The sequence below is a fragment of the Salvelinus namaycush genome, chromosome 3 (genome assembly GCF_016432855.1).
Source record: "Salvelinus namaycush isolate Seneca chromosome 3, SaNama_1.0, whole genome shotgun sequence".
NCBI lineage: Eukaryota > Metazoa > Chordata > Actinopteri > Salmoniformes > Salmonidae > Salvelinus > Salvelinus namaycush.
Window position 1 is genome coordinate 67,820,912 of NC_052309.1, and position 24,968 is coordinate 67,845,879.

General features: G+C 43.2%; 1 protein-coding gene across 1 annotated transcript; it reads right to left on the bottom strand.

Moving 5' to 3' along the window:
* Nucleotides 1-21,298: 21,298 nt before the first annotated feature.
* LOC120043998 (P43 5S RNA-binding protein-like) lies at nt 21,299-24,807 on the bottom strand. The gene is made up of 9 exons (XM_038988591.1): nt 24,676-24,807; nt 24,320-24,420; nt 24,125-24,221; nt 23,814-23,902; nt 23,579-23,652; nt 23,335-23,415; nt 22,703-22,932; nt 21,991-22,044; nt 21,299-21,598 (listed from the first exon to the last, which is right to left on the bottom strand). Exons 1-9 carry the CDS (start codon nt 24,805-24,807, stop codon nt 21,299-21,301), a joined length of 1,158 nt encoding a protein of 385 aa, XP_038844519.1.
* Nucleotides 24,808-24,968: the final 161 nt, after the last annotated feature.

The window sequence follows — 24,968 nt, forward strand, 5'->3', positions numbered from 1 at the left end:
TCTCTCTCTCTCTCTCTCTCTCTCTCTCTCTCTCTCTCTCTCTCTCTCTCTCTCTCTCTCTCTCTCTCTCTCTCTCTCTGCTGTCTCTTAAATGGAATTGAGTGTGCAACACACAGCCATTCAACTCAATACAACTGGGAAATTCCACAATAACGGAATTGTGATAGTTCAGTACTGTACTAAACTCTACTTTTCTTTACTCTGCTCTACTGTGCTGTGTTGTCCAAACTTGTGAACCCAATTGTGGTTTGTGACTACTATGATTTCCCATTGTAGACAATTCAACTGCTGAAATTCCATGACTGACTTTTTTTGAGGGGGGTGGGGGGCTTCTACTAAGCTATGTGGAATTGTTTTAAGAAGGTCATACCAAGGATCATTTTGCAATTTGATTTGGAATTTTAAGACCCCTTGAAGTATCCCCCCCTCCCCCAAAAATATATATATACAGCCATGTAATCTCCATATACAAAAATTGGAAGTAGTGTACTTCCATTAATTTTTTCAACTGGTACCGGGGGAACTTCAGACAAGTCTTGTGAGGCCTGTGGGGGTCCTAGAGCAAAATAACCGGCATGTACATGTCCGTGAGAGTCTCACCTTTGCACAGAGTGGTCATAGTTGTTTGTAGGCCACCATTCAGACGCTTTGTGAGAAGACCGGTTTTCGGGATGCCTCATGGTCTGACCAACACTACTCTAGCTCTGTTATCTTTCACCGCAGATGCGGAAGTGCGACATAGGCAGATGCAGTGGATTGAGACATATCCAATGATAAAAGAACAGATGTCTCAAGCTTAAACGGATGGATTTTTATGGGGATTTTTGTATTATGCTAATTGGATTTAATGTGTATATGCCTTAATTTCTCAAATATAGTCTTAGCTTTCATTTGACACCAGATTTTATATGCTCCTATGAACTTTACATGTTGGTACTCATGGGTCCTTTTAAAATGGGCAATTACCAACTACAGCCCTCCATGGTGCAGCTAATAGTCCTTGATGCAATTTTCTCTTTTTCCATTCTCAGAAAAGGAGGAAGCACAATAAATAGACACTGGAAACAACAACTTGTCAGAGATTCAAAGCAAACACAACAATGAAACGCTAGTTAAATTAGTTTCTATTCTAAATATAGCAGGTAATCAGAGGTTACACACACAGGCACACCCAGGCATAAAAACATGCACACGTACACACACAAACACTGGCATACACACACATACACACATACACACACAGGCCTGTATGGCTGACACCTGCTGACAGAAGCATAATTAGTTCTTCCTGTACAACATACCATTAGGCTATCCCCATATTTCACCCACACAGTAACACATGCAATGCGGTATGTGTATTTCTCACAATCCTGTATCTCTCTCTCTCTCTCTTTTGCTCTCTCTCTCACACGCACGCACGCACGCACGCACGCACGCACGCACGCACGCACGCACGCACGCACGCACGCACGCACGCACGCACGCACGCACGCACGCACGCACGCACGCACGCACGCACGCACGCACGCACGCACGCACGCACGCACGCACGCACGCACGCACGCACGCACGCACGCACGCACGCACGCACGCACGCACGCACGCACGCACGCACGCACGCACGCACACACACACACACACACACACACGCACACACGCACAAATACATGCACACAATCAACCATAATTTAATTCTCCAATAAGTGAATCTGTCAAAGTAATCAGATCTCATCTCAGTCAATGGAAGAAGTGTATAGTTGTATCTTTTGATCGTGGCTCTGCCTCCCCTCTCCCCTGGTCCTGTCGCGCATCTATTTCTGATCAAAGACAAATATCAGCAGGATATATTCACTTTAGGGAGGAGAGACAAGCCGCAGGGGACAAAGGGAATGAAATGGCTGTGACACCGGACTTCCAAGCACACACCGCAGGGACCAATTTCAGTGTTGCACAGGGAGAGGCACAGCACAGCTCAGCTACACAGCAACACTGAAGCTGTATAACAAACAGATCAGATTGTCTTCTTATGGCTGCAGGGGCAGTATTGAGTAGCTTGGATGAAAGGTGCCCAGAGTAAACTGCCTGCTCCTCAGTCCCAGTTGCTAATATATGCATATTATTATTCGTATTGGATAGAAAACACCGAAGTTTCTAAAACTGTTTGAATGATGTCTGTGAGTATAACAGAACTCATATGGCAGGCAAAAACCTGAGAAAAAATCCAAACAGGAAGTGGGTATTCTGAGGTTGGTCGATTTTCAACCAAGACCCTATTGAATACACAGTGGGATATGGATGAGTTTGCACTTCCTACGGCTTCCACTAGATGTCAACAGTCTGTAGAACCTTGTCTGATGCCTCTACTGTGAAGGGGGGCCGAATGAGAGGGGATTGAGTAAGGTCTATCATGACCTGACCATGCTCTGACCATGAGCGTTCACATGAGAGGGAGCTCTGTTCCATCGCACATCTGAAGTCAATGTAATTCTCCGGTTGGAACGTTACTGAAGATTTATGTTAAAAACATTCTAAAGATTGATTCAATACATCGTTTGACATGTTTCTACTGGCTGTTACGGAACTTTTTGACATTTCGTCTGCTTTTAGTGAACGCGCTTCCTGACTTTGGATTTGTTTACCAAACACGTTAACAAAAATCGTTATTTGGACATAAATTATGGACATTACCGAACAAAACGAACATTTCTTGTGGGAGTACTGGGAGTGCCTTCCGACAAAGATCAGCAAAGGTAAGTGAAGATTTATAATGCTTTTTATGAGTTTTGTTGACTGCACAATTTGGCGGGTAACTGTATGGCTTCCTTTTGTGGCTGAACGCTGTTCTCAGATTATTGAATATTGTGCTTTTGCCGGAAAGCTTTTGAAATCTGACACAGCGGTTGCATTAAGAACAAGTGTATCTTTAATTCTATGTGAAAGATGTATCTTTCATCAAAGTTTATGAGTATTTATGTTATTTGACGTGGCTCTCTGCAATTTCTCTGGAAATTTTGGAGGCAAACTGAGGTTTTTGGATATAAATATGAACTTTATTGAACAAAACATATATGTATTGTGTAACATGAAGTCCCATGAGTGTCATCTGATGAAGATCATCAAAGGTTAGTGATGGATTTTATCTCTATTTCTGCTTTTTGTGACTCCTGTCTTTGGCTGGAAAAATGACTGTGTTTGTCTGTGATTTTGCGGTGACCTAACATAATCGTTTGTGGTGCTTTCGCTGTAAAGCCTATTTGAAATCGGACACTTTGGTGGGATTAACAACAAGATTACCTTTAAAATGGTATAAGATACATGTATGTTTGAGGAATTTTAATTTTGAGATTTCTGTTGTTTGAATTTGGCGCCCTGCACTTTCACTGGCTGTTGTCATATCATCCTGTTAACGGGATTGCAGCCATAAGAAGTTAATTAAAGTACATACATTATTTTGTCTATTTCTGTACCAGCCACACAGACCCCCTATACTCTGTAGACAGTATATATATTTTGCAGTCTAACAATGTTATGTTAGAGTATCTGGTGGTGGTAGTATTGTGTGACAGACAGACAGACAGACAGACAGACAGAAACACAAATGTCTCATGGCAGACTGTCCCTTTGACTTTTACTCCCACTGTTGCTTGTTGAGTTTGTTGAGGTTTGTCCCTGGACCAGGATTAGTAGTGCTGGTGTCTAGGGACAGTGTTGGTTGTTTAAGGTCTGATACAGACTGGTTCAGGATCAGTAGTGGTGGTGTCCAGGGACAGTGTTAGGTGTTGTAGGTCTGATACAGACTGGTCCAGGATCAGTAGTGGTGGTGTCCAGGGACCGTGTTAGGTGTTGTAGGTCTGATACAGACTGGTCCAGGATCAGTAGTGGTGGTGTCCAGGGACAGTGTTAGGTGTTGTAGGTCTGATACAGACTGGTCCAGGATCAGTAGTGGTGGTGTCCAGGGACAGTGTTAGGTGTTGTAGGTCTGATACAGACTGGTCCAGGATCAGTAGTGGTGGTGTCCAGGGACAGTGTTAGGTGTTGTAGGTCTGATACAGACTGGTCCAGGATCAGTAGTGGTGGTGTCCAGGGACAGTGTTAGGTGTTGTAGGTCTGATACAGACTGGTCCAGGATCAGTAGTGGTGGTGTCCAGGGACAGTGTTAGGTGTTGTAGGTCTGATACAGACTGGTCCAGGATCAGTAGTGGTGGTGTCCAGGGACCGTGTTAGGTGTTGTAGGTCTGATACAGACTGGTCCAGGATCAGTAGTGGTGGTGTCCAGGGACAGTGTTAGGTGTTGTAGGTCTGATACAGACTGGTCCAGGATCAGTAGTGGTGGTGTCCAGGGACAGCGTTAGGTGTTGGAGGTCTCAGGTCTGTCATTATTACCCTGCATAGAATTTGTTCAACACATTTCCTCTAATTTAACTGAGGTGGCCCGGCCTCCTCTCTCCCTGCATGCTGCGCTGTATTAATGAAACATGAACTTCAGCCTCCTCGTGGGGCTGTAGCGTACCATGCAGATTCCTCAAGAGTGACTTCGAAATTGGACGTCTGAGGTCGTCAGGAAATTCCTTTAAAACCCGACCACTAGGGGCAACAGTGAGCACTGTTACCATCAGGTAGGCTTGGGTTTCTGCTATGGCAGCTGTAGATAGCGGTGGCGGACGGTGTGATCCTATCACTCTGGATCACATGGTTGTGTTTAATCCCAGTGGTGGACATTTGTTTTTAAAATGTTTTTTTTAACCCTAACCCAAACCTTATTTGGAATTCGTTTTTTTTTTTTTTTTTTTTTTTTTTTATTGTTTAAAACAGCTCATATATTCTTGCACATAATTTTATACACATAAAAACAGCATAAAAGAATAAAACACAGCATTTGAATATTACAAATAAGTTTGTTAAAAAGTATATGTTGTTAAAACCAATAAAACAACCATAAATAAGAGTACTTTTTAATGTAAAACATCCAATTCTGTAAAAGCCATTTAAAATGTGTATAAATGATTTAACAAAAATTAAACATTTTAAGACATGAAAAACATGCTAAAAAGTCACTTTGTTAAAAGGCTGTCTTCGGTCCTTTGTACAGGAACGGGGTGAGTCCTTATCAAACTCGCCTCCTCCTGCTCTTCCGAATCAATTTCTGTCCTGTCCGTCGGGGCCCAGAGGAGATCCGTGCTTAAACTTGATGTTTTAACCCTATCCCAAACCTCAACCTTCTCAATTTTAAGTTTGGGGCAATTTCAACATTTGACAGGAGGAGTCAACCCAGGGTGTCAAAAACACTTTGAAATCTGTGAACAATACACATCGAGCCCTTTTTCTGTCTCGCTGTCAATTACCTTTTTCTCACAAAGTCCCTCTCTGTCCTAATTTATCAGTCTACTCTTCAAATACTCCAGACTATCTCTTTGCCTCTCACCATCTCCTTCTATCCATTACTTTCACTCTTCTTTTCTTCTGTTTACAAAGACCATTTCTATCCATCTCCATTGCTCTCTCCTCCTCACCTCGTTTCAGATTAATGATACACCTCAACAAACATTTGTCTCTCTCCTCTCCAAATGTTTTCTTTCTCCTGACCACCTCACTGACATAGTGACAGAATACCAGAGATATTTAATGCAACTGCAAAAATAAATACAATCATTTCTCGGAGGAGGACATGCAGGCTGTAATCTGAGCTTGTTTGCTATCTGGCATTTTTCTCATCCTCACTACATTTCTCACAATGTTATTTCCAGATCCAGTTTACTTGTCTCCTGTATAGCTGTCTCCTCTCCTTTCTCTCACCTTGGTGGTCGTGGCAAACACACACCTCTAGGGTTCCCCTCTACACACTGGCCACTGGGCGATAACGAGACATGCCTCTAGTTACCACAGACACCCCAGCAGATAGCACTACCACAGACACCCCAGCAGATAACGCAACCACAGACACCCCAGCAGATAACGCAACCACAGACACCCCAGCAGATAACGCAACCACAGACACCCCAGCAGATAACGCAACCACAGACACCCCAGCAGATAGCACTACCACAGACACCCCAGCAGATAGCGCTACCACAGACACCCCAGCAGATAGCACTACCACAGACACCCCAGCAGATAGCGCTACCACAGACACCCCAGCAGATAGCGCTACCACAGACACCCCAGCAGATAGCGCTACCACAGACACCCCAGCAGATAGCGCTACCACAGACACCCCAGCAGATAGCGCTACCACAGACACCCCAGCAGATAGCACTACCACAGACACCCCAGCAGATAGCGCTACCACAGACACCCCAGCAGATAGCGCTACCACAGACACCCCAGCAGATAGCACTACCACAGACACCCCAGCAGATAGCACTACCACAGACACCCCAGCAGATAGCGCTACCACAGACACCCCAGCAGATAGCGCTACCACAGACACCCCAGCAGATAGCACTACCACAGACACCCCAGCAGATAGCACTACCACAGACACCCCAGCAGATAGCACTACCACAGACACCCCAGCAGATAGCACTACCACAGACACCCCAGCAGATAGCACTACCACAGACACCCCAGCAGATAGCACTATTTCACTTTTGTTTATTATCTATTTCACTTGCTTTGGCAATGTCAACATATGTTTCCCATGCCATTAAAGCCCTTTAAATTGAAATTAAATTGAAATGAAACATTTAATTGAGTCAGAGAGAGAGTCAGAGAGCGAGAGAGAGAGGCAGAGAGCGAGAGAGAGAGAGGCAGAGAGAGGCAGGCAGAGAGCGAGAGAAAGAGGGAGGAACTGAGATGTATGGTGCCCTTTTCATATATTCATGAAGCATTTGACAGTACTTCAATGAGAGGGGGATGAAAAGTTGGGGGCAGGAAGGAGAACGAGTAAACTGGATGCAGACTGAGGGGGAACTGTGAAGATAAACACTGGCACAGGAGGAATGGAAGAGGAGACACAAACAAAGAAAGCAAAAGTGCAAGTAGAGAAATATTGGCAACATAAGTAAGGAGAGAGAGAGGTGCAGAGACAAGGCTGTGACAGTGTAGTGTAAGATGTGAAATGATGTGAGAGAAGGAGAGGGAAGAAGAGGAGAGATTGACAAGTTACTGTCCTTGCCATGACCTTGGTGGAAGTAAATGAGGAGACATGGAGAGTAAGACACAGAGAGAAAGATAGTGTAGACAGAGAGAGAGAGAGAGAGAGAGAGAAAGAGAGAGACAGAGAGAGAGAAGGAGAGTTTGTTTGTTTGTTATAACAGGAATACAGCTGAACAATGTGAGCACCATCCAGGATCCAGAGCCACTAGACAACCACAGAAAAACAAACGCACCAAAACAGAAAAGTGACGTAGGAAAATGGAAGTGAGTGGTGAGTGAGCACAGACAAGACAAAAACAACTTCATCGACAATATTCTATTGGGACATGATGTTTTTTCAAATTCACTATTTACCGCTCCAAGGGAAGTGATTGGCTGTTCCCCAGTAAACCATCACCCTGCACCTCTGCCCCATTTTTGGTGGCTTTCAGTGTCCTGACCCCTGCTGTGATGCTGGCTCCTGTTTCCTAGGAACCCAGCCCCCCTGCCCAGATATCCAATCATCGAAGCCAATTTCACAAACAGGAAGGAAGTAGGGTTTATATTGACTCTGAATGCCAACATGAAGCGTCTGCTACTCTGCCTCTCCATTGGTTTGCGTCACTGTCTTTTATAGCTTGTTGACATGAGGGATTATTCTGAACAGTTTGGCTTCCTAACTTCCTAACTGAGCATTATGGCATGTGACAGAAGTATGAACTATGCCATCTTAAACATATGGATTGAACATATGGGTCGTTAAAAGCAATTCCTGAAAATTCCCCACTTTATTTAAAGGAGCAATCTGCAGTTGCTTCATACATTGTTGGACATCATAATCTGAATTTCTCATTGTGTGTGTGTGTGTGTCTTTGTGGTTTTTGTGGTGTGTAAATTATTTTATGACTGCCGGGTCAAAAAGGACTCTAAGACAATCTTTGTACCCTGCTGGTGTACAGCTTTCATGGAAATATGAACGAAGGCGATGTTTCACTTTTTCTAATGTTGGGGTCACACTAGGAAAATTTCAAGTTGAAAAAATATAATTTAGGGGTTTTTCTTCTGCTGTTAAACATAGTGGCGGGTAATTTTTTACCCTTAAGACAACACAAGGGTTAACCAGGCAAGTCAATTAAGAACAAATTGTTATTTACAATGACGGCATGGCAAGAGGCAAAAGGCCTCCTGCGGGGATGGGGGCTGGGATAAAAAAATAAAAGAACAAAAAAAACATTGTAAGACAAAACGGACAACACAGACAGAAGACACTGGCAACAGCACAAATGCAACAGCAAACAAACTGTGTGTGTGTGTGTGTGTGTGTGTGTGTGTGTGTGTGTGTGTGTGTGTGTGTGTGTGTGTGTGTGTGTGTGTGTAAATATATAATAATATTATAAATAAATAATATAAATAATAATATAAATCTATACTGTACATTTCCAGGAATGCATCTTCATTCCCAGGCTATCGATATTTCCATTATGGTATATAGGACCAGAAAACGACAACATCGTAACGCAGGGTGAACTAAGTAGGATACTTTTTTTGTTGTTGTTGGTAATCGGGGTGGCAGCGTAGCCTAGTGGTTAGAGTGTTGGACTAGTAACCGAAAGGTTGCAAGATTGAATCCCGGAGCTGACAAGGTCGTCGTTCTGCCCCTGAACAAGGCAGTTAACCCACTGTTCCTAGGCTGTCATTGAAAATAAGAATTTGTTCTTAGCTGATTTGCCTAGTTAAATACATTTTTTTGTCTAAATAGTACTAACGCTGGGTTCTAGTTAGGAAGCCATGTTATTACTCGCTTCAGCTGCTATATTCTCAAACTGGGCAGTTGGAGGGGGAGAAGAGGTCTCTCACAGTTGTGGGTCATCTATTCTGGAGGTAGTAGGGCTATATAAGGGTGAGGAGGACTGACGGCTAACCTACTTCAATTGAAGTCCTTGTCCGTTTCACAGGGTTCTCCAAATGAATGCTCGGCTCTACCGTAGCCACTACCCTCCTCTGATTGTCCTTTTTCTCCTTAATCAACCTCCAACTGAGACAGAAGGATGTGGGACAAAGTTATTTAAACCTTCCTATCATACTACAGTGGATAGCTGGTAGAGTCTTGTTACATAATGTAGATGACCTGTTTGGTGTAGTTGAGCAAAGAGGATTGAGGATTTGACTATAGGCTACCCACTAACCCACTCTCTCCTCCTCACCTCTGTTACAGCTCTCAGGTCAGTCCTAGTGGTACCAGATTACCCAATCAATCAATTCACCAATTAGTCAATGTACAATCTTTTCACTCAGGGATCCTTACATCCAACCATGACATTAAACCGACTACTACTTCAGCCCAGTCACTCATTCTGTTAAGTCACGCCATTCTGTTAAGCCAAGCTAGCTACTCATCTAGTGCAACGACAGCTGTCCTGCCTGCTGGACATCTCTACAAAGAAGCTAGTGTGAGTGAGGGATGGAACCATGATGACAAGCCAGCAGCAATTCATTCAGTATATTGAGCTGACCACAAATCAGGATTCAGCTCCTTCCATCTACTGTGTCTGTCTGTATCTCTCTCTACATCTCATACAGAAACAGCACTGCTTACGCATTGGCATGTGTGAGGTCACCATGACAAATTGCTCCAATCACCACTCCACCACTTAGCTATTCAATTAAATTAATTTCAATCCATATATCGGCAAAACTGCAATTGGCATGGAGACAATCAAAAAATCGATAATGAATTGGATCCCACCATCCTATTCTTCCCTGCTGAGATGGATCCAGAGCAGAGTATAGAGCTCTGTGCCTCCACTGCACTGTGTGAGGTAAATAGGGAAGTAGTGAAGTCCAGCATGTTATTTCAAAGGTCATGACTGGCTGGAATAATTAGTGTGGCATTTTAGCCTGGTCTGATGGGAGAAGGGCTGGCTGCGACTAACAGCGTGTGTGATTCTGATCTGTGCTGTTGCTCTTGTCAGCGCTACAAACCCAAACGTGCAGGTCAAACCAGCCAGCCGTGTCCTGTGCTTGAAACAATTCTAATTCTCGTGGGAGATGATGCTGCTGTGCCAATATGATGACGCTAGTGGAACAGCATGTGCCACAGCCTGGGGCAACAGAGAAAAGCTTGCTGTTTAAAATATACTGACCAAAAATACACTGAACAAAAATAATGAGTTACAGTTCATATAAGGAAATCAGTCAATTGAAAAAAATGCATTAGGCCCTAATCTATGGATTCACATGACTGGGAATACTGATATGCATCTGTTGGTCACAGATACCTTAAAAAAAAGGTAGGGGTGTGGATCAGAAAACCAGTCAGTATCTGGTGTGACCACCATTTGCCTCTTGCAGCTGTTGATTGTGGCCTGTGGAATGTTGTCCCACTCCTCTTCAATGGCTGTGCAAAGTTGCTGGATATTGGCGGGAATTGGAACACGCTGTCGTACATGTCAATCTAGAGCATCCCAAACATGCTCAATGGGTGACATGTATGGTGAGTATGCAGACCATGGAAGAACTGGGAAAATGTCAGCTTCCAGGAATTGTGTACAGATCCTTGCGACATGGGGTCATGTAATATCATGCTGAAACAAGAGGTGACGGTGGCGGATGAATGACACGACAATGGGCCTCAGGATCTTGTTACGATAGCTCGGTGCATTCTAATTGCCATTGATCAAATACAATTGTGTTCATGGTCCGTAGCTTATGCCTGCCCATACCATAACCCCACCGCCACCATGGGGCACTCTGTTCACAACGTTGACATCAGCAAACCGCTTGCTCACACAACGCCATACACGCTGTCTGCCATCTGCCTGGTACTGGTTAAACGGGGATTCATTCCTTTGTGCCAGAGGCCATTAAAGGTGAACATTTTCCCACTGAAGTTGGTTACGACGCTGAACTGTAGTCAGGTCAAGACCCTGGTGAGGACGATGAGTACGCAGATGAGCTTCCCTGAGACGGTTTCTGACAGTTTGTGAAAAAATGATTAGGTTGTGCAAACCCACAGTTTCATCAGCTATCCGGGTGGCTGGTCTCAGACGATCCCACAGGTGAAGAAGCCAGATGTCGAGGTTCTGGACTGGCGTGGTTACAGGTGGTCTGTGGTTGTGAGGCCTGTTGGATACACTGGCAAATTCTCCAAAACAACATTGGAGGAGGTTTATGGTAGAGAAATGAACATTCAATTCTCTGGAAACAGCTCAAATGGACATTCCTGTAGTCAGCATGCCAATTGCATGCTCCCTCAAACCTTGAGACATCTGTGGCATTGTGTTGTGTGACAAAACTGCACATTTCAGAGTGGGCTTTTACTGTCCACAGCACAAGGTGCACCTGTGTAATGATCATGCTGTTTAATCAGCTTCTTGATATGCCACAGCTGTCAAGTGGATGGATTATCTTTGCAGAGGAGAAATGCTCACTAACAGGGATGTAAACAAATTTGTGTAAAAACATTTTATATTTCAGCTCATGAAACATGGGACCAACACTTTACATGAGTTTATATTCTTGTGCAGTATATATATATATATATATATATATATATATATATATATATATATATATATATATACACTACCATTCAAAAGTTTGGGGTCACTTAGAAATGTCCATTAAAGAGGAGCACGTGATGCCGCGGAGCTGAGCAGACGTTGACAAACCGAGCTCTTCAAAGTTATTCTATTATTACCTAAATAACAACGTTGAAACAATACTCTAACATCGGCTGATAAATTGTCAAGTACTTACCTTCCCAAAGAGCCATGGACCGCCGAAAGAGAGGCAAGAAGGACGACCAAAACGTCGTTGATTCCCAAGATAACGATAACGCTAGCAAGATTAGCATTAGCCCTCATAACTCAAACGACAGTTCCAGACTGTTGCTCTCGGCCTCTTGCGAGCCTGCCGACATGCTGGCTACTCCTCCGGAAATTCAGGATGGTAACAAAGGTCTTTCTATGAAAATCGATAAGAGAACGGCTGAACTCCATTCTTCCATTGACGACCTGAAATCCTCCATGAATGATCTCCTTTTGAGAACGACTGAGGCAGAGTTGCGCATTAGCACAGTTGAAGACACCATCGCTCGACATGACCAGGTCTTGATACAACTGCAAAAGGACAATGCCTACCTCAAAAACAAGGTAGATCAGATGGAGAACCAGAGCAGACGTAGTAATATCCGTGTGGTGGGATTGAAAGAGGACAGCGAGGGCCGTGACCCGGTCCGTTTCTTCACTCAATGGATCCCGGATGTCCTAGGCACAATCAACTTCACCAAGCCACTGGAAATCGAACGCGCCCACAGAACATCAGCGCCGAAACCCCGGCCAGATGAGCCCCCACGGGCCGTCCTGATCAGGTTCCTCCGTTTCCAAGACAGAGAGAAGGTACTGCAACTCGCAAGAGCCAAAGGGGACATAACCATTGATGGCAAGAGGGTCAGCCTTTTCCCGGATATGAGCGCGGATCTCGCAAGACGTCGCAAGCAGTTCAGACCTGCCGCCAAAGCACTGAAGGAGAAGAACATCATCGGCTACCTCATCCACCCTGCGCGGATGAAAGTTCAGTACAAAGGCCGAAGCCATCTCTTCAACACGCCGGGAGAAGTGTTCACTTTTCTCAAAGAACTGAGCAACGTCTGAGCCAGGACGGTCTCTTTGGGGGATAAGATGCAGTTTGTTTGTTTTCTCTTATCCGGACTGAACCGCTGATATCCTCCGGTCGCTATAATTGATTTGTACATTTTCAACTAACCGTATCTTTCCGGGGTGAGTTCTATTACATTTACAGGAGAGTATATTTTGGTTTAGTACATATCACTGGGCGAAGCAAATAAGTGGGTTTAGGCCCACTGCTTTCCCCCTCATTTATGTTAATTTTTCGAAAAGAGACTCAAGCAGCCCTTACCGTGGGCAGTAAATATTCAGCCATAAATATCTATTCACAACGTTTGTTTTCAATTTAGAGAGCTCGCAGGTTTTAGTTTACGCCAAGGTTTAGCTAGTAAGAGCAAGATGGAAAGCGAGCAGCAACGTAACTCTACAAGTGTATTCATGTTTGATTGTTGGGATTGTGGTTTTAGTCTAACAATCGGGGTGGGTGGGATTCTTTATTTTTTTCCCCTTTTTTCTATGTTTATTGTTTCCTTCCTAAAGAGACACATAGGTCACTTCTGTGTTCAAACCAAAGTTGAAACATTTCCTAACTATCTACATATGATAGATTTCCATTCAGTTACATATTTGAAACCCTACTATGCTTAATCCACTAAAATATGTCACATTCAACGTAAAAGGTCTTAACAGCCCGATTAAAAGGAAGAGAGTCTATACATACCTTAAGAAATTAAAGGCTGACATTGTGTTTTTACAAGAAACACATCTTACAGCCAGTGAACACAAGAAATTGAAGAGGGAATGGGTAGGACAAGTTTTTGCGTCCTCTTTTAACTCCAAAGCAAGAGGAACTGCAATTTTGATAAGTAGACACATCCCCTTCTGCGTCAGCAACACCATCTCTGATCCCTCTGGCAGGTTTGTTTTGGTGCAGGGGCATATGTTTTCAGAGTCTTGGACCCTATTGAATATCTATGCTCCTAACTTCGATGACCATATGTTTATTCAGAATGTCTTCCTTCAGGTCGCTCAAGCACCACCAGGATGGTTACTGGTTGGAGGAGATTTTAATTTTTGCTTAGATACAGTTCTTGATAGGTCCTCTGATAAACCCTCACTTCTTACCAAAGCCAGCAAGCTCACCATGTCATTCATGAAAGATCTCAATTTACTAGACATCTGGAGACAGTTGCACCCACAGGATAGGGACTACTCTTTTTATTCACACCCACACAAGACACACACACGCATAGATAACTTTTTAATATCGACACAACTGTTTCATAGAGTGTTAGATGTCGAGTATCTCCCCAGATTGCTTAGTGACCATTCTCCTCTGGTATTATCAATCTCCATTCCCACCAAGGTAAATGGAGCATATAGATGGAGACTAAATTCTACACTCCTAAAGCAACCTGAATTTTGTGCATTCATCAAAGAGCAGATCAATATTTTCACTTTGACAAACAAACCCTCCGCTCCTGACAGTTTCATTCTTTGGGACACATTGAAGGCCTATCTGAGGGGACAGATCATTTCCTATACTAAAGGGCTGAAGAGAAAACACGGTGCGGAACTAAGTGCCCTTGAATCTGAAATCTCAGAGCTAGAGAAAACCTACCAAAGAGGCCCAACTAAAGATCTATACAGGCTTTTGGTAAATAAAAAACTGAAATATAATATTCTGAACACATATCAAGCTGAGAGGGCCATCACTAAATCAAAACAGCGTTATTACGAGCTTGGAGAGAAAGCACACAAAGTATTGGCATGGCAACTGAAAGCAGAGGAAAGTAAGAGGACAATTAATGCTATAGAAACTCTTACTAATGAGATATCTTTCGACCCTACTGAAATTAATAATACTTTTAAGAAATACTATGAAGACCTCTACACTTCCCAATCAAGCGATGATCTATCAGAGATCGACTCCTTTCTCTCCTCTCTCAACCTCCCATGCCTGTCAGGGGAAGACAGCGAGCGCCTGAGTGAACACTTCTCAGTTCCTGAATTGTTGGAGGCCATTAAATCCTTACCTTCTAATAAATCTCCTGGGGAGGATGGCTTCCCTCCAGAGTTCTATAAAGAATTTAGGGAGCTGTTGGTCCCCTACCTTATGGAGGTACTTAAAAAAGCCAGGGAAGACAACTGCTTTCCAGAGTCTTTCTCTCAAGCAGTGATTACTGTAATCCACAAGAAAGGGAAAAATCCACTAAAGTGCGCCTCATATAGACCAATCTCTCTCCTTAACACAGATTGTAAACTGGTCACCAAGATGCTATCTAAGAGACTGGAGTCATGTCTTCCCCTGTTGGTCAACCCAGATCAGACTGGCTTCATAATTAATAGATTGTCCTCCAATAATCTCAGAAGGTTCTTTGATATAATTCACCTTGCTAACAAAAACAAAATACCTAGTGTCGCAGTCTCCCTCGACGCTGAAAAGGCCTTTGATAGGGTTGAATGGCCATACCTCTTTCGCGTCTTGGAAAAGTTTGGTTTAGGTACCGGGTTTGTAAATTTGATAAAATCACTCTACAAATCTCCTAAAGCTAGGATTGCTACCAACGGGATTACTTCCTCCTCTTTCCCTCTCTATAGGGGGAACAGACAAGGTTGCCCAATTAGCCCCCACCTCTTTGCCCTCGCCATCGAACCGTTGGCTGAGGCTATTAGAACGTGCCCTGACATACATGGCTTTGAGGTGGGCCCCCATACCCATAAATTATCACTCTTTGCGGACGACCTTATCTTATTTCTAACAAACCCAGAACACTCCCTCTCTCACTTGCAGATCCTACTACAGTGTTATAGTTCTTTCTCTGGATATAAGGTCAATTTAGATAAAAGCGAAATCTTACCGTTGTCTGTCTTTGACCATCATACCATCAAGCACAAGTTTCCTTTTAGATGGTCGCCTATGGGCTTCACATATTTGGGCATAATGGTGGATGGTAACCTGAACAACCTCTATAAACTCAATCTGGCCAGTTTGTTGCAAAAGGTGGAGGGTGACCTTTGTAAATGGATGGACTTACCTCTCACTCTACTGGGTAGAATCAATGTAATTAAAATGAATGTCCTGCCCAGATTTCTATATCTGTTTCAATCTCTCCCTATCCCTGTTCCCGCAGCATTCTTTTCCTCTCTCGACAAGATGACCAGACGGTTTATCTGGCACGGCAAAACCCCTAGGGTTGGCCTGGATAAACTGACCCTGGATTACAGTCAAGGGGGCTTAAACCTCCCCAATTTTAGAATGTACTACTGGGCAGCACAGTCTAGGTTTCTGGCTCAGAGGTTTGACAAGGGTCCCTCTCCCTCATGGTTGAACATTGAAAAGCTTGAGGTAAATGATGACACTGGGGCAGAATTGTTTTACAAATGGGACAGAAAATCTATAAAAACCATCACAGACAACCCTTTAATCATACATTCTGTCCTGGCATGGTGCAAACTGCATGAGCTGTTCGGACGAGGGGGATTCCTTTCCCCTAAAACCCCTTTATGGAACAATAGATTGATTCCTATGTTTTTCCAGAATAGTAACTTTAGACCATGGTCTGATAAGGGGATCACTCTTCTGGAACATTGTTACGAGGAGGGAGTTCTTATGTCTTTTGATCAGCTGAAACAGAAATACCACTTGCCTAACAGGGACTTCTTTAGCTACCTACAACTACGAAACTTTATTAGGGTGTCTCTCAAGGGACAATGGAACCTACCTAAGATGTCACCTATTGAACAACTCTGCCACGCAGACCAACCACTGTTCAAGACCATTTCCCGTGTTTACGATGCTCTTATGTCAGGACTAACACTGCCTGGGCTAGATAAACCCCGACTTAGATGGGAAAAAGATCTGGGTATTGATCTTGATGAGGGTCTATGGAGTGACCTATGCAGGGATGGTGTTACATCCACATTGAACTCCAGATACAGACTGATCCAGTTTAATTTCCTCCATCAGCTCTATATCACCCCATCTATACTGCACAAGTTCAACCCTGATATCTCCTCCCTATGTTTTAGATGTGGCTCAGATGAAGGAACATTCCTCCATTCCACTTGGCAGTGTTCAAAACTACACGGTTTCTGGCAGGGGGTATGCGATACCATATCCTCAATTCATGGGGTTGCATTCCCTTTAGACCCGGAGGTCTGTCTACTGGGCAACTTTACTAACACCAATCTTAGGCAAAGCCATACTATAAAGCTAACAGAAATATTGCTAGCGATTGCCAAGAAATGTATCGCCTTGAAATGGAAATTGGATTCCCCCCTGCCAGTTGCAATGTGGCTATCAGAAGTTAATAGTTGTATCCCACTGGAGAAAATTACTTACCGCTTGAGGAATAAGTTAAATACATTTTACAGAATTTGGCAACCTTTTATTGACTATATGGAGAATCTCCCCCCACATCACATTGAATGAATCTCTATATTATCCTTATATAATGTTTCACACGTAACGTATAATATGTAGCCTACGGCAGGTGGCTACATGAGCGTAATGAGCGTAACAAAGAAAGAAAAAATAAAACAAATTATAATTATATATACAGACATACAATAAAAAAAAAAAAATTCTAATGAGACATTGGATCATATGTTTGAGATATGAGAGATATTCAATCTTAAATAATATACAGTAATACAGTGTCGTCCGTAATTATTAGGACTGTGAAGCATTTTTTCTTGTTACGCTCATCAAGAAAAAATGCTTCACAGTCCTAATAATTACGGACGACACTGTATTACTGTATATTATTTAAGATTGAATATCTCTCATATCTCAAACATATGATCCAATGTCTCATTAGAATTTTTTTTTTTTTATTGTATGTCTGTATATATAATTATAATTTGTTTTATTTTTTCTTTCTTTGTTACGCTCATCTGTTATTGTCACTTTGTCCTATTGTTGTCTAATATCTTTTCACGTTTGTCTTGAATGTTGTTAATTGGAAAATGCAAAAATAAATATTAAAAAAAGAAAGAAATGTCCATTAAAGTAACATCAAATTGATCAGAAATACAGTGTAGACATTGTTAATGTTGTAAATGACTATTGTAGCTGGAAACGGCAGATCTTTTATAGAATATCTACATAGGCGTACAGAGGCCCATTATCAGCAACCATCACTCCTGTATTCCAATGGCACGTTGTGTTAGCTATTCCAAGTTAATCATTTTAAAAGGCTAATTGATCATTAGAAAACCCTTTTGCAATTATGTTAGCACAGCTGAAAACTGTTGTTCTGATTAAAGAAGCAATAAAACTGGCCTTCTTTAGACTAAGTGCACAGCATTTGTGGGTTCTTTTACAGGCTCAAAATGGCCAGAAACAAAGAACTTCCTTCTGAAACTTGTCAGTCTATTCTTGTTCTGAGAAATGAAGGCTATTCCATGCGAGCAATTGCCAAGAAACTGAAGATCTCATACAATGCTGTGTGCTACTCTCTTCACAGAACAGCGCAAACTGGCTCTAACCAGAATAGAAAGAGGACTGGGAGGCCCTGGTGCACAACTGAGCAAGAGGACAAGTACATTAGTGTCTAGTTTTAGAAACAGACGCCTCACAAGTCCAACGGGCAGCTTCATTAAATAATACTCGCAAAACAACAGTCTCAACGTCAACAGTGAAGAGGTGACTCCGGGATGCTGGCCTTCTAGACAGAGTCACTCTGTCCAGTGTTTGTGTTCTTTTGCACATCTTCATCTTTTATTTTTATTGGCCAGTCAGATTAAATTTGAGATTTTTCAAAGTAGCCACCCCTTTGCCTTGATGACAGCTTTGCACACTCTTGGCATTCTCTCAACCGGCTTCATACCTTGTTAAAAGTACATTTGTGGGATTTCTATCCTTCTAATGCGTTTGAGCCAATCAGTTGTGTTTTGACAATGTAGGGGTGGTATACAGATGATAGCCCTATTTGGTAAAAGACCAAGTCCTTGGACAAGTTGGATCACTTAGTGAAGGAAAAGCAGCCAACAAGTGCTCAGCATATGTGGGAACTCCTTCAAGACTGTTTGAAAGCATTCCAGGTGAATCTGGTTGAGAGTGCCAGGAGTGTGCAAAGCTGTCATCAAGGCAAATGGTGGCTACTTTGAAGAATCTCAAATATAAAATATATTTTGATTTGTTTTACACTTTTTTGGTAACTACATGACTCCATATGGGTTATTTTATAGTTTTGATGTCTTCACTATTATTCTACAATGTAGAAAATAGTCAAAATAAAGAAACACCTACTCATTCAAGGGTTTATCTAAAGTTTTGACTGGTACTATATATATATTTATAAACTGGGTGGTTTGAGCCCTGACTGCTGATTGGCTGACAGCCATGGTATATCAGACTATACCGCGGGTATGACAAAACATGTATTTTTACTGCTCTAATTATGTTGGTAACAAGTTTATAATAGCAATAAGGCACCTCTGGGTTTGTGATATATGGCCAATATACCACGGCTCTGCGTTGCGTCGTGCCTATGAACAGCCCTTAGACCTGGTATTTTGGCCATATATACCACACCCACCCGGGCCTTATTGCTTAAATATATTCAGCATTCTATGTAAAAAGATTCAGTGGAATAACTGTTCTGGGAAATTAAATGTTTATGAATCTCGAGACTTGAAGAGCAAAGGAAAGTGGTATGTGCATATATGCTGAATTTTAAATGTTTTATTACCATGGAGTCAGCCAGGGCCCATCTTCCAAACAACTAGTCTGCTGAATTTCAACTGTAAATTCTTAGAGACCCCCTGATGTCTCATTAAAATAAATCAGAAATCATCAAAGCAACACATTGTTTTGAAAGCCCTCAAACACTCACAATTTTTAATTAACCCTGTATCACCCTGAACACTGGGGAATCATTTATATTTCAATTACGCTTTGGACACCAGGGCAACAGACTTTCTCTAATGGACTAATCTGTTGTAAAAACACATTTCACACAAAGCACCAAAAGCAAAGTAATTATAAATGCGCATGTGTGTTCCCTCTCCATGGTGTGGGTCGTTAACCAGCAGCGCAGCAGACATATAGGCCAGATTTATGTGAAAGATTACGAGCTGACGTGGCCTGAGGCGGCAGGAGGAGCCCTGGAGAATGAGCACCACAACAGCAGCAGAAAACGCATCAAAAGTAATGACTCCAATAGAGCGCCAACGGTAGGCTGGAAGGGGGCTTAGCAAAGGCTTTGAAATGTCCAACTGGACCCAACCATATTACAGCCACAACACAGGACTTGAACTAGACACCTTGGAATATGATGGTACACCAGTGTGTGAAAGAGGATCTCCGTACAACCCATTAATTTTGTATAGAGTACACATTAATGTGAATGATTACAAGTTAGTCTTCCTGCACTCAGTCCATTTTCAACAACTGGTGAGTTGACAGGGTAAAAAGTGATTCAAACTGTTGAGGTGAAGCTGAAGAGTTACAGATTCCGTGATAGAAATAAGGTAAAGTTTAGTTTATGGTGGCGGTGGGGTTCCGGGAAATCCATAGACAAGGGCCCAATGAAGTTAAATTGACCGATTTCCATATATGAGCTGTAACCCAGGAAAGTCTTTGAAATTGTTGCATTTACATTTGTTCAGTATAGCTTTATTGGACAAGTTCAGCTGGAAACGTACTGTGCTTTAATCATGACAGGGAGAGCGCTCTGTGGGAAGCAATCGAGCAGAGACATGCCATTACCAGTCAGCTGAAGTGATATGAGGTTCTGATGGAACGAACACTAGAAAGCTAGCCATATTACACAGCAATTCAGTTTAAGTGGCAGATAGTAAGAGATTGAGGGAAGAAATGTCTGATACAATCTGTCACTTGTCAGACGTCGCAGTTCAATTATTCTGCAGTCTTTCAATAGGCACAATTGTAAAGCTGACGATTTTATACTGCCGTAGTTCAGCTCTCCCCCTCTACCGGATGTTTGGATTAGAGAGTTATCTAGTGAATTGGACCTGGTGCCCGAGCAGAGCCCTGCACTTTGAAGAATCAATGGTGGGGGACTCGTTACTCATAGGTCCGATTTTGTTTCATATTTAATGGGTGTTGGAAGGAAAAGTTAACTTCCAATGCAAGTCAACCTGCACACCTTATGGCACTAGTAAACTGACATCACACGAAACACCTTCTGGTCCAAAACTTTGCTTGACTGGTTCAGGTTGCATTCTTTGGCATCATTAAACCGCAACAGTCATTACCTCCCTCTGAGACACACGACCCAACTTGTGGTTTACACTAAGGACTGATGCAGGGTAATTGACCACCCTGAGATGTCATTACTTATTTAGTTGAGAGCGAAACTAGGTGGCACAGTCCCATCTTCCCCAGACCTAAACAATTTAGACAATCAATGACTTAGCTGCAAATTTTTACTTATTTTTTGGGGTCAGCTTTGATCACGCAAAGGACAAACAAGTGCTTTTATACAGGAAAACAATAAGACCAATCGCTTTATATGCACTATAAAAAATAATATTTTAAATCATTCAAAACCTCAGTTAAGATCAACTAAAAGAGCAATGGTACTTCACTTGCATTTACTTCAACATGGTACTATGACACTTTCAGGCTACAAGTTCAACCTTTGATCAGTGACCTCTGAGTGGGTGACCTCCACAGGGACACGCTCTGCAGTGCAGGAGGAATGAGGGGGCTTGATGCTGAAGAGGTCACGCAGGTTGACCTCCGAGTCGACAAAGTGGGGGATCTTGCGCTCGTTGAAGAGGCCTGAGAGGTTAACCTCCACCTTGGCCCGTCGTGACACCCTCATGCGCAAGGCGAAGAGGCGCCGCAGGTCGTCCTCCACCAGCGGCAGCTGGTGGCCTTCCAGACGCTTCTGCCAGGCCTTCTTGGGCCGCTTGCGCTTCTTCTAGAGAGAAAAACACAATGGGACAGAGAAATTGATTTGAGGTATAAAATGTCTAGTGGAACAATTACAACTGTTCAGAAGGGTCATTAACTTTAACTGCCCAGTAGACAGGAAGTCTATATTAGGACTTCAGTTCCTGTAGGGGCTTCAGAGCTGGACAAATCGAGACAAGAGCGACATTGTGTGAGTAACCGCCACCCCCTCCCTTAAGCCCCACTATGCCCAGAGCTGCTATAGATTCTGCCAGACATCTAAGGGATGCTGCTTTCAAATGGTTCAGGGCCACATCCAGATCAATGGTCACCTGGCCAGAGCCACCACACAGTAGACCCACTGTTGGCTCAAGCCCACATCTTACCCACAGGGGATAGACTGACTAAAGCCATGCTTACCTTCTCAGGGTTGGCATCTGGGTCATGGTGAGCCAGGTGTCTGCTTAGGCTCTCCTGTGAGATTGAACAGAGATGTGTCACGACAACGATGGCGTACAAACATTTTGACAGCAGCAAAGTATGAACATATATCTATTCTAAACATTTATACTGTACCAGCGCCACAATGGCAAACATCTCCGTCCACTACATGGAAAAATGTTTATCTTGGGATTCAAATTCAATTCTGTCCATGGGGAGGCAATGGAAAATAGGCCACTAGTAGTTACTTGACAAGACATTCAGTGACTTCAAAGAAATTCATGAGGCTGCTTTGCATGCAGTGATTGAAACCCAACTGCACATCACCGCCGTGTAGAAGACTACAGTTCTGGATGCGTGTTCTTAGTTAAGACAGCTGACAAATGGACGTCAGAAAGAGCAGACTGAAGAGGAGAGGCGGCTTAGAGCAGTATGCTACAAGTGTGTTCAATAGATAACAGCAAACTAGACTGCCTAAAAATCAGGGATGGCCAACTCCAGTCGTCAGGGACCAGAGTGGTGTCACTTCCTCCCCATCCTAGCAAACAGCTGATTAACTAATTGCATTCTAAACTGAAGATCATGATTAGTTGATTAGTGTCTGATGTTAGCTCAGGCAAAAGTGGGACCACAATCAGCACAGCCCCCCCCCCCCCAGTCTTTGACTGCCCACAGGGGCTCCAGTACATACCCGCATGGCAAAGGTTCTGGGGCAGTCGTGGAAGCAGCAATGGTACTTGAGGAGCTGCAGGTGGGTCTTGCGGATGTGGTGCTGCAGGTTGAAGGTAGTGGAGAAGTAGGCCTTGCAGCCACTGCTGGGGCACAGCAGGACAGGCTTCTGCAGGGCGTGGGTTCGCTTGTGTCTACGCAGAGAGTCGACATGCTTAAACACCTTCTGGCACAGCTTACAGGTGAATGTGGCTGCAGGGATAGGAGAGAGGCAAATGTCACTACTCGATTCCTGCCCAACAAGTTGTCCATTAGCCAAAACAGATGGCATAAGCAGGCGGCAGAGTAAACGGTATGAATGTTTGACACTGAAGGTTACCAATAAAATAAGCTTCCCCTTAATTACTAATCAGCTAACGCATCATGAGCAGTTTCTCAAACAGTCACACTACAACTAGCAGGGTACAAGGTAGGACATTTACAGAAGTGGTAGAAGATAAGGCAAAACAGAATTCTAAATGTGAAAACAATTAAATCCAAAAATAGTTTTCAGTGAGAGGAAAGGCAGGTTGGCCTGGACTGATACTGTAATTTATTATTTTCACAATCCTTCAGTAACAACTCCAATTAAGGGAGTTGTGGTGGGGTGCATACCTGGGTGTCTAGCCATGTGCTTGTGCATTTTCCCCCAGGTTTGCTCAAAATGATTGCATTCAGGCTGTGGGCAGCGGTACCCTGCAGAGTGGGAGAGATATGGGCAGTGTTAAGTTATGAGTGACATGACAACTGCTACTATCCCTTTGATAGTATTGATACAAAATGACTGCTAGATTTCTTTGATTTATTCAAGACCGTACGTACAGCAATAGAAGACTGACATCCTTGCAAAGGGACAAACCTGTATGTTTCTTCTCATGGGCTTTGCGAGCGACATTGGTGTCAAACATGACTCCACATCCTCTCTTCGAACATCTGAGGAGAAAACCAGGGACAGAATAATTTAACCATTAATCTGAGACATGCATTCACTTGCATTTTAAATAGAGAGTATGCATCAGCTTGTGCATCAGCTTAGGCCTTAAAGTATTCAAAGGATGTAAGGCCTACAGGACCATTAAAAGATTGTGACTTACTTGAAATTAGAAGATATTCCATGCTCCTTCAAATGTAATTTATACACCCTCCGTTTCTTGAATGTCAATAAGCAATTTGGAAAATTGCACTGCACATGGGGACAATTAAGCAAGTAAAAATGACATTCAGCACATTTAACGGTAAATAAAGGGAAATGGTTTCCTATAAATTAATTGCAAGAAACCATTTCATAAAGTACACATGCCAGGGACAAGGGGGTCCGTTTAAAAAAAGGACCAGAGAGAAAGCTGAAAATGGGCAATCGCCAAATAGCAACGTGGTTATTCGGCGACATCTAGTGGACTATAACCTTAAAGTACTTGTCCTTTTCCCCGTGGGCATAATGGACGTGTCTCTTCAACTTGTCCGCGTTGAGGAAAGCCTTTGTGCAACCCACAAAGGTACATCTGTTGGGCGAAAAATATACTAGTGTGCGTGAAGTTTCTCAAACTACTGCCTAACCCATGGGTATGAAATTAAATGTAAACTGAAATTATTAACCTACCTGAATTGTTTCACCCCGGTGTGGCCAAGTGCGTGGCGACTCAGGTGAGATTTCCGTGAGAAACGACGGCCACAATCAGCCACGTTGCATTGAAAAGGTTGCTGAAAAACAAGAACCTGTAGGGTTATAAATGATAGTTTACGCAATCGTAATCTTTGACTAATCATAAAAGGCTCAAACTTCAGAAGTAAACTGCCATTCGAACCATTTCGCCACATTTATGGCAGAAGCCTACGCACTTCTGCACATTTTTTCACACGAAATCTATTACCCCGGGGATGAGGTTACATCCACATGAACCATAGCTGAATTCGAATATCACTGAAATATCAGCCATGTCCGCATATCATATTTACCGCTCCCGTGTGCACGGTCTCGTGCTCTTTCAAACGCCACTCCCGTTTGAACGTCGCCCCACAATCAGCATGGTTGCAGTTGAAAAGCTGTTGTCGAGGACCCGAGTCCTGTTTGTGGGCTACCCCGTTCATTGTCTCCTGAAAACAGTCGTCTATTCGGTTGCACACTGTCAATCAAGAGGAAAGTGCACCCCGCGCCAACTACTCTTGTAGCCTCTGAGAGTGCACTGAGGTTAATTGACCCAGGTCGCACCTGTGCCGAATTAATTGCTTAACTCGGGTGTCAGTGTTTG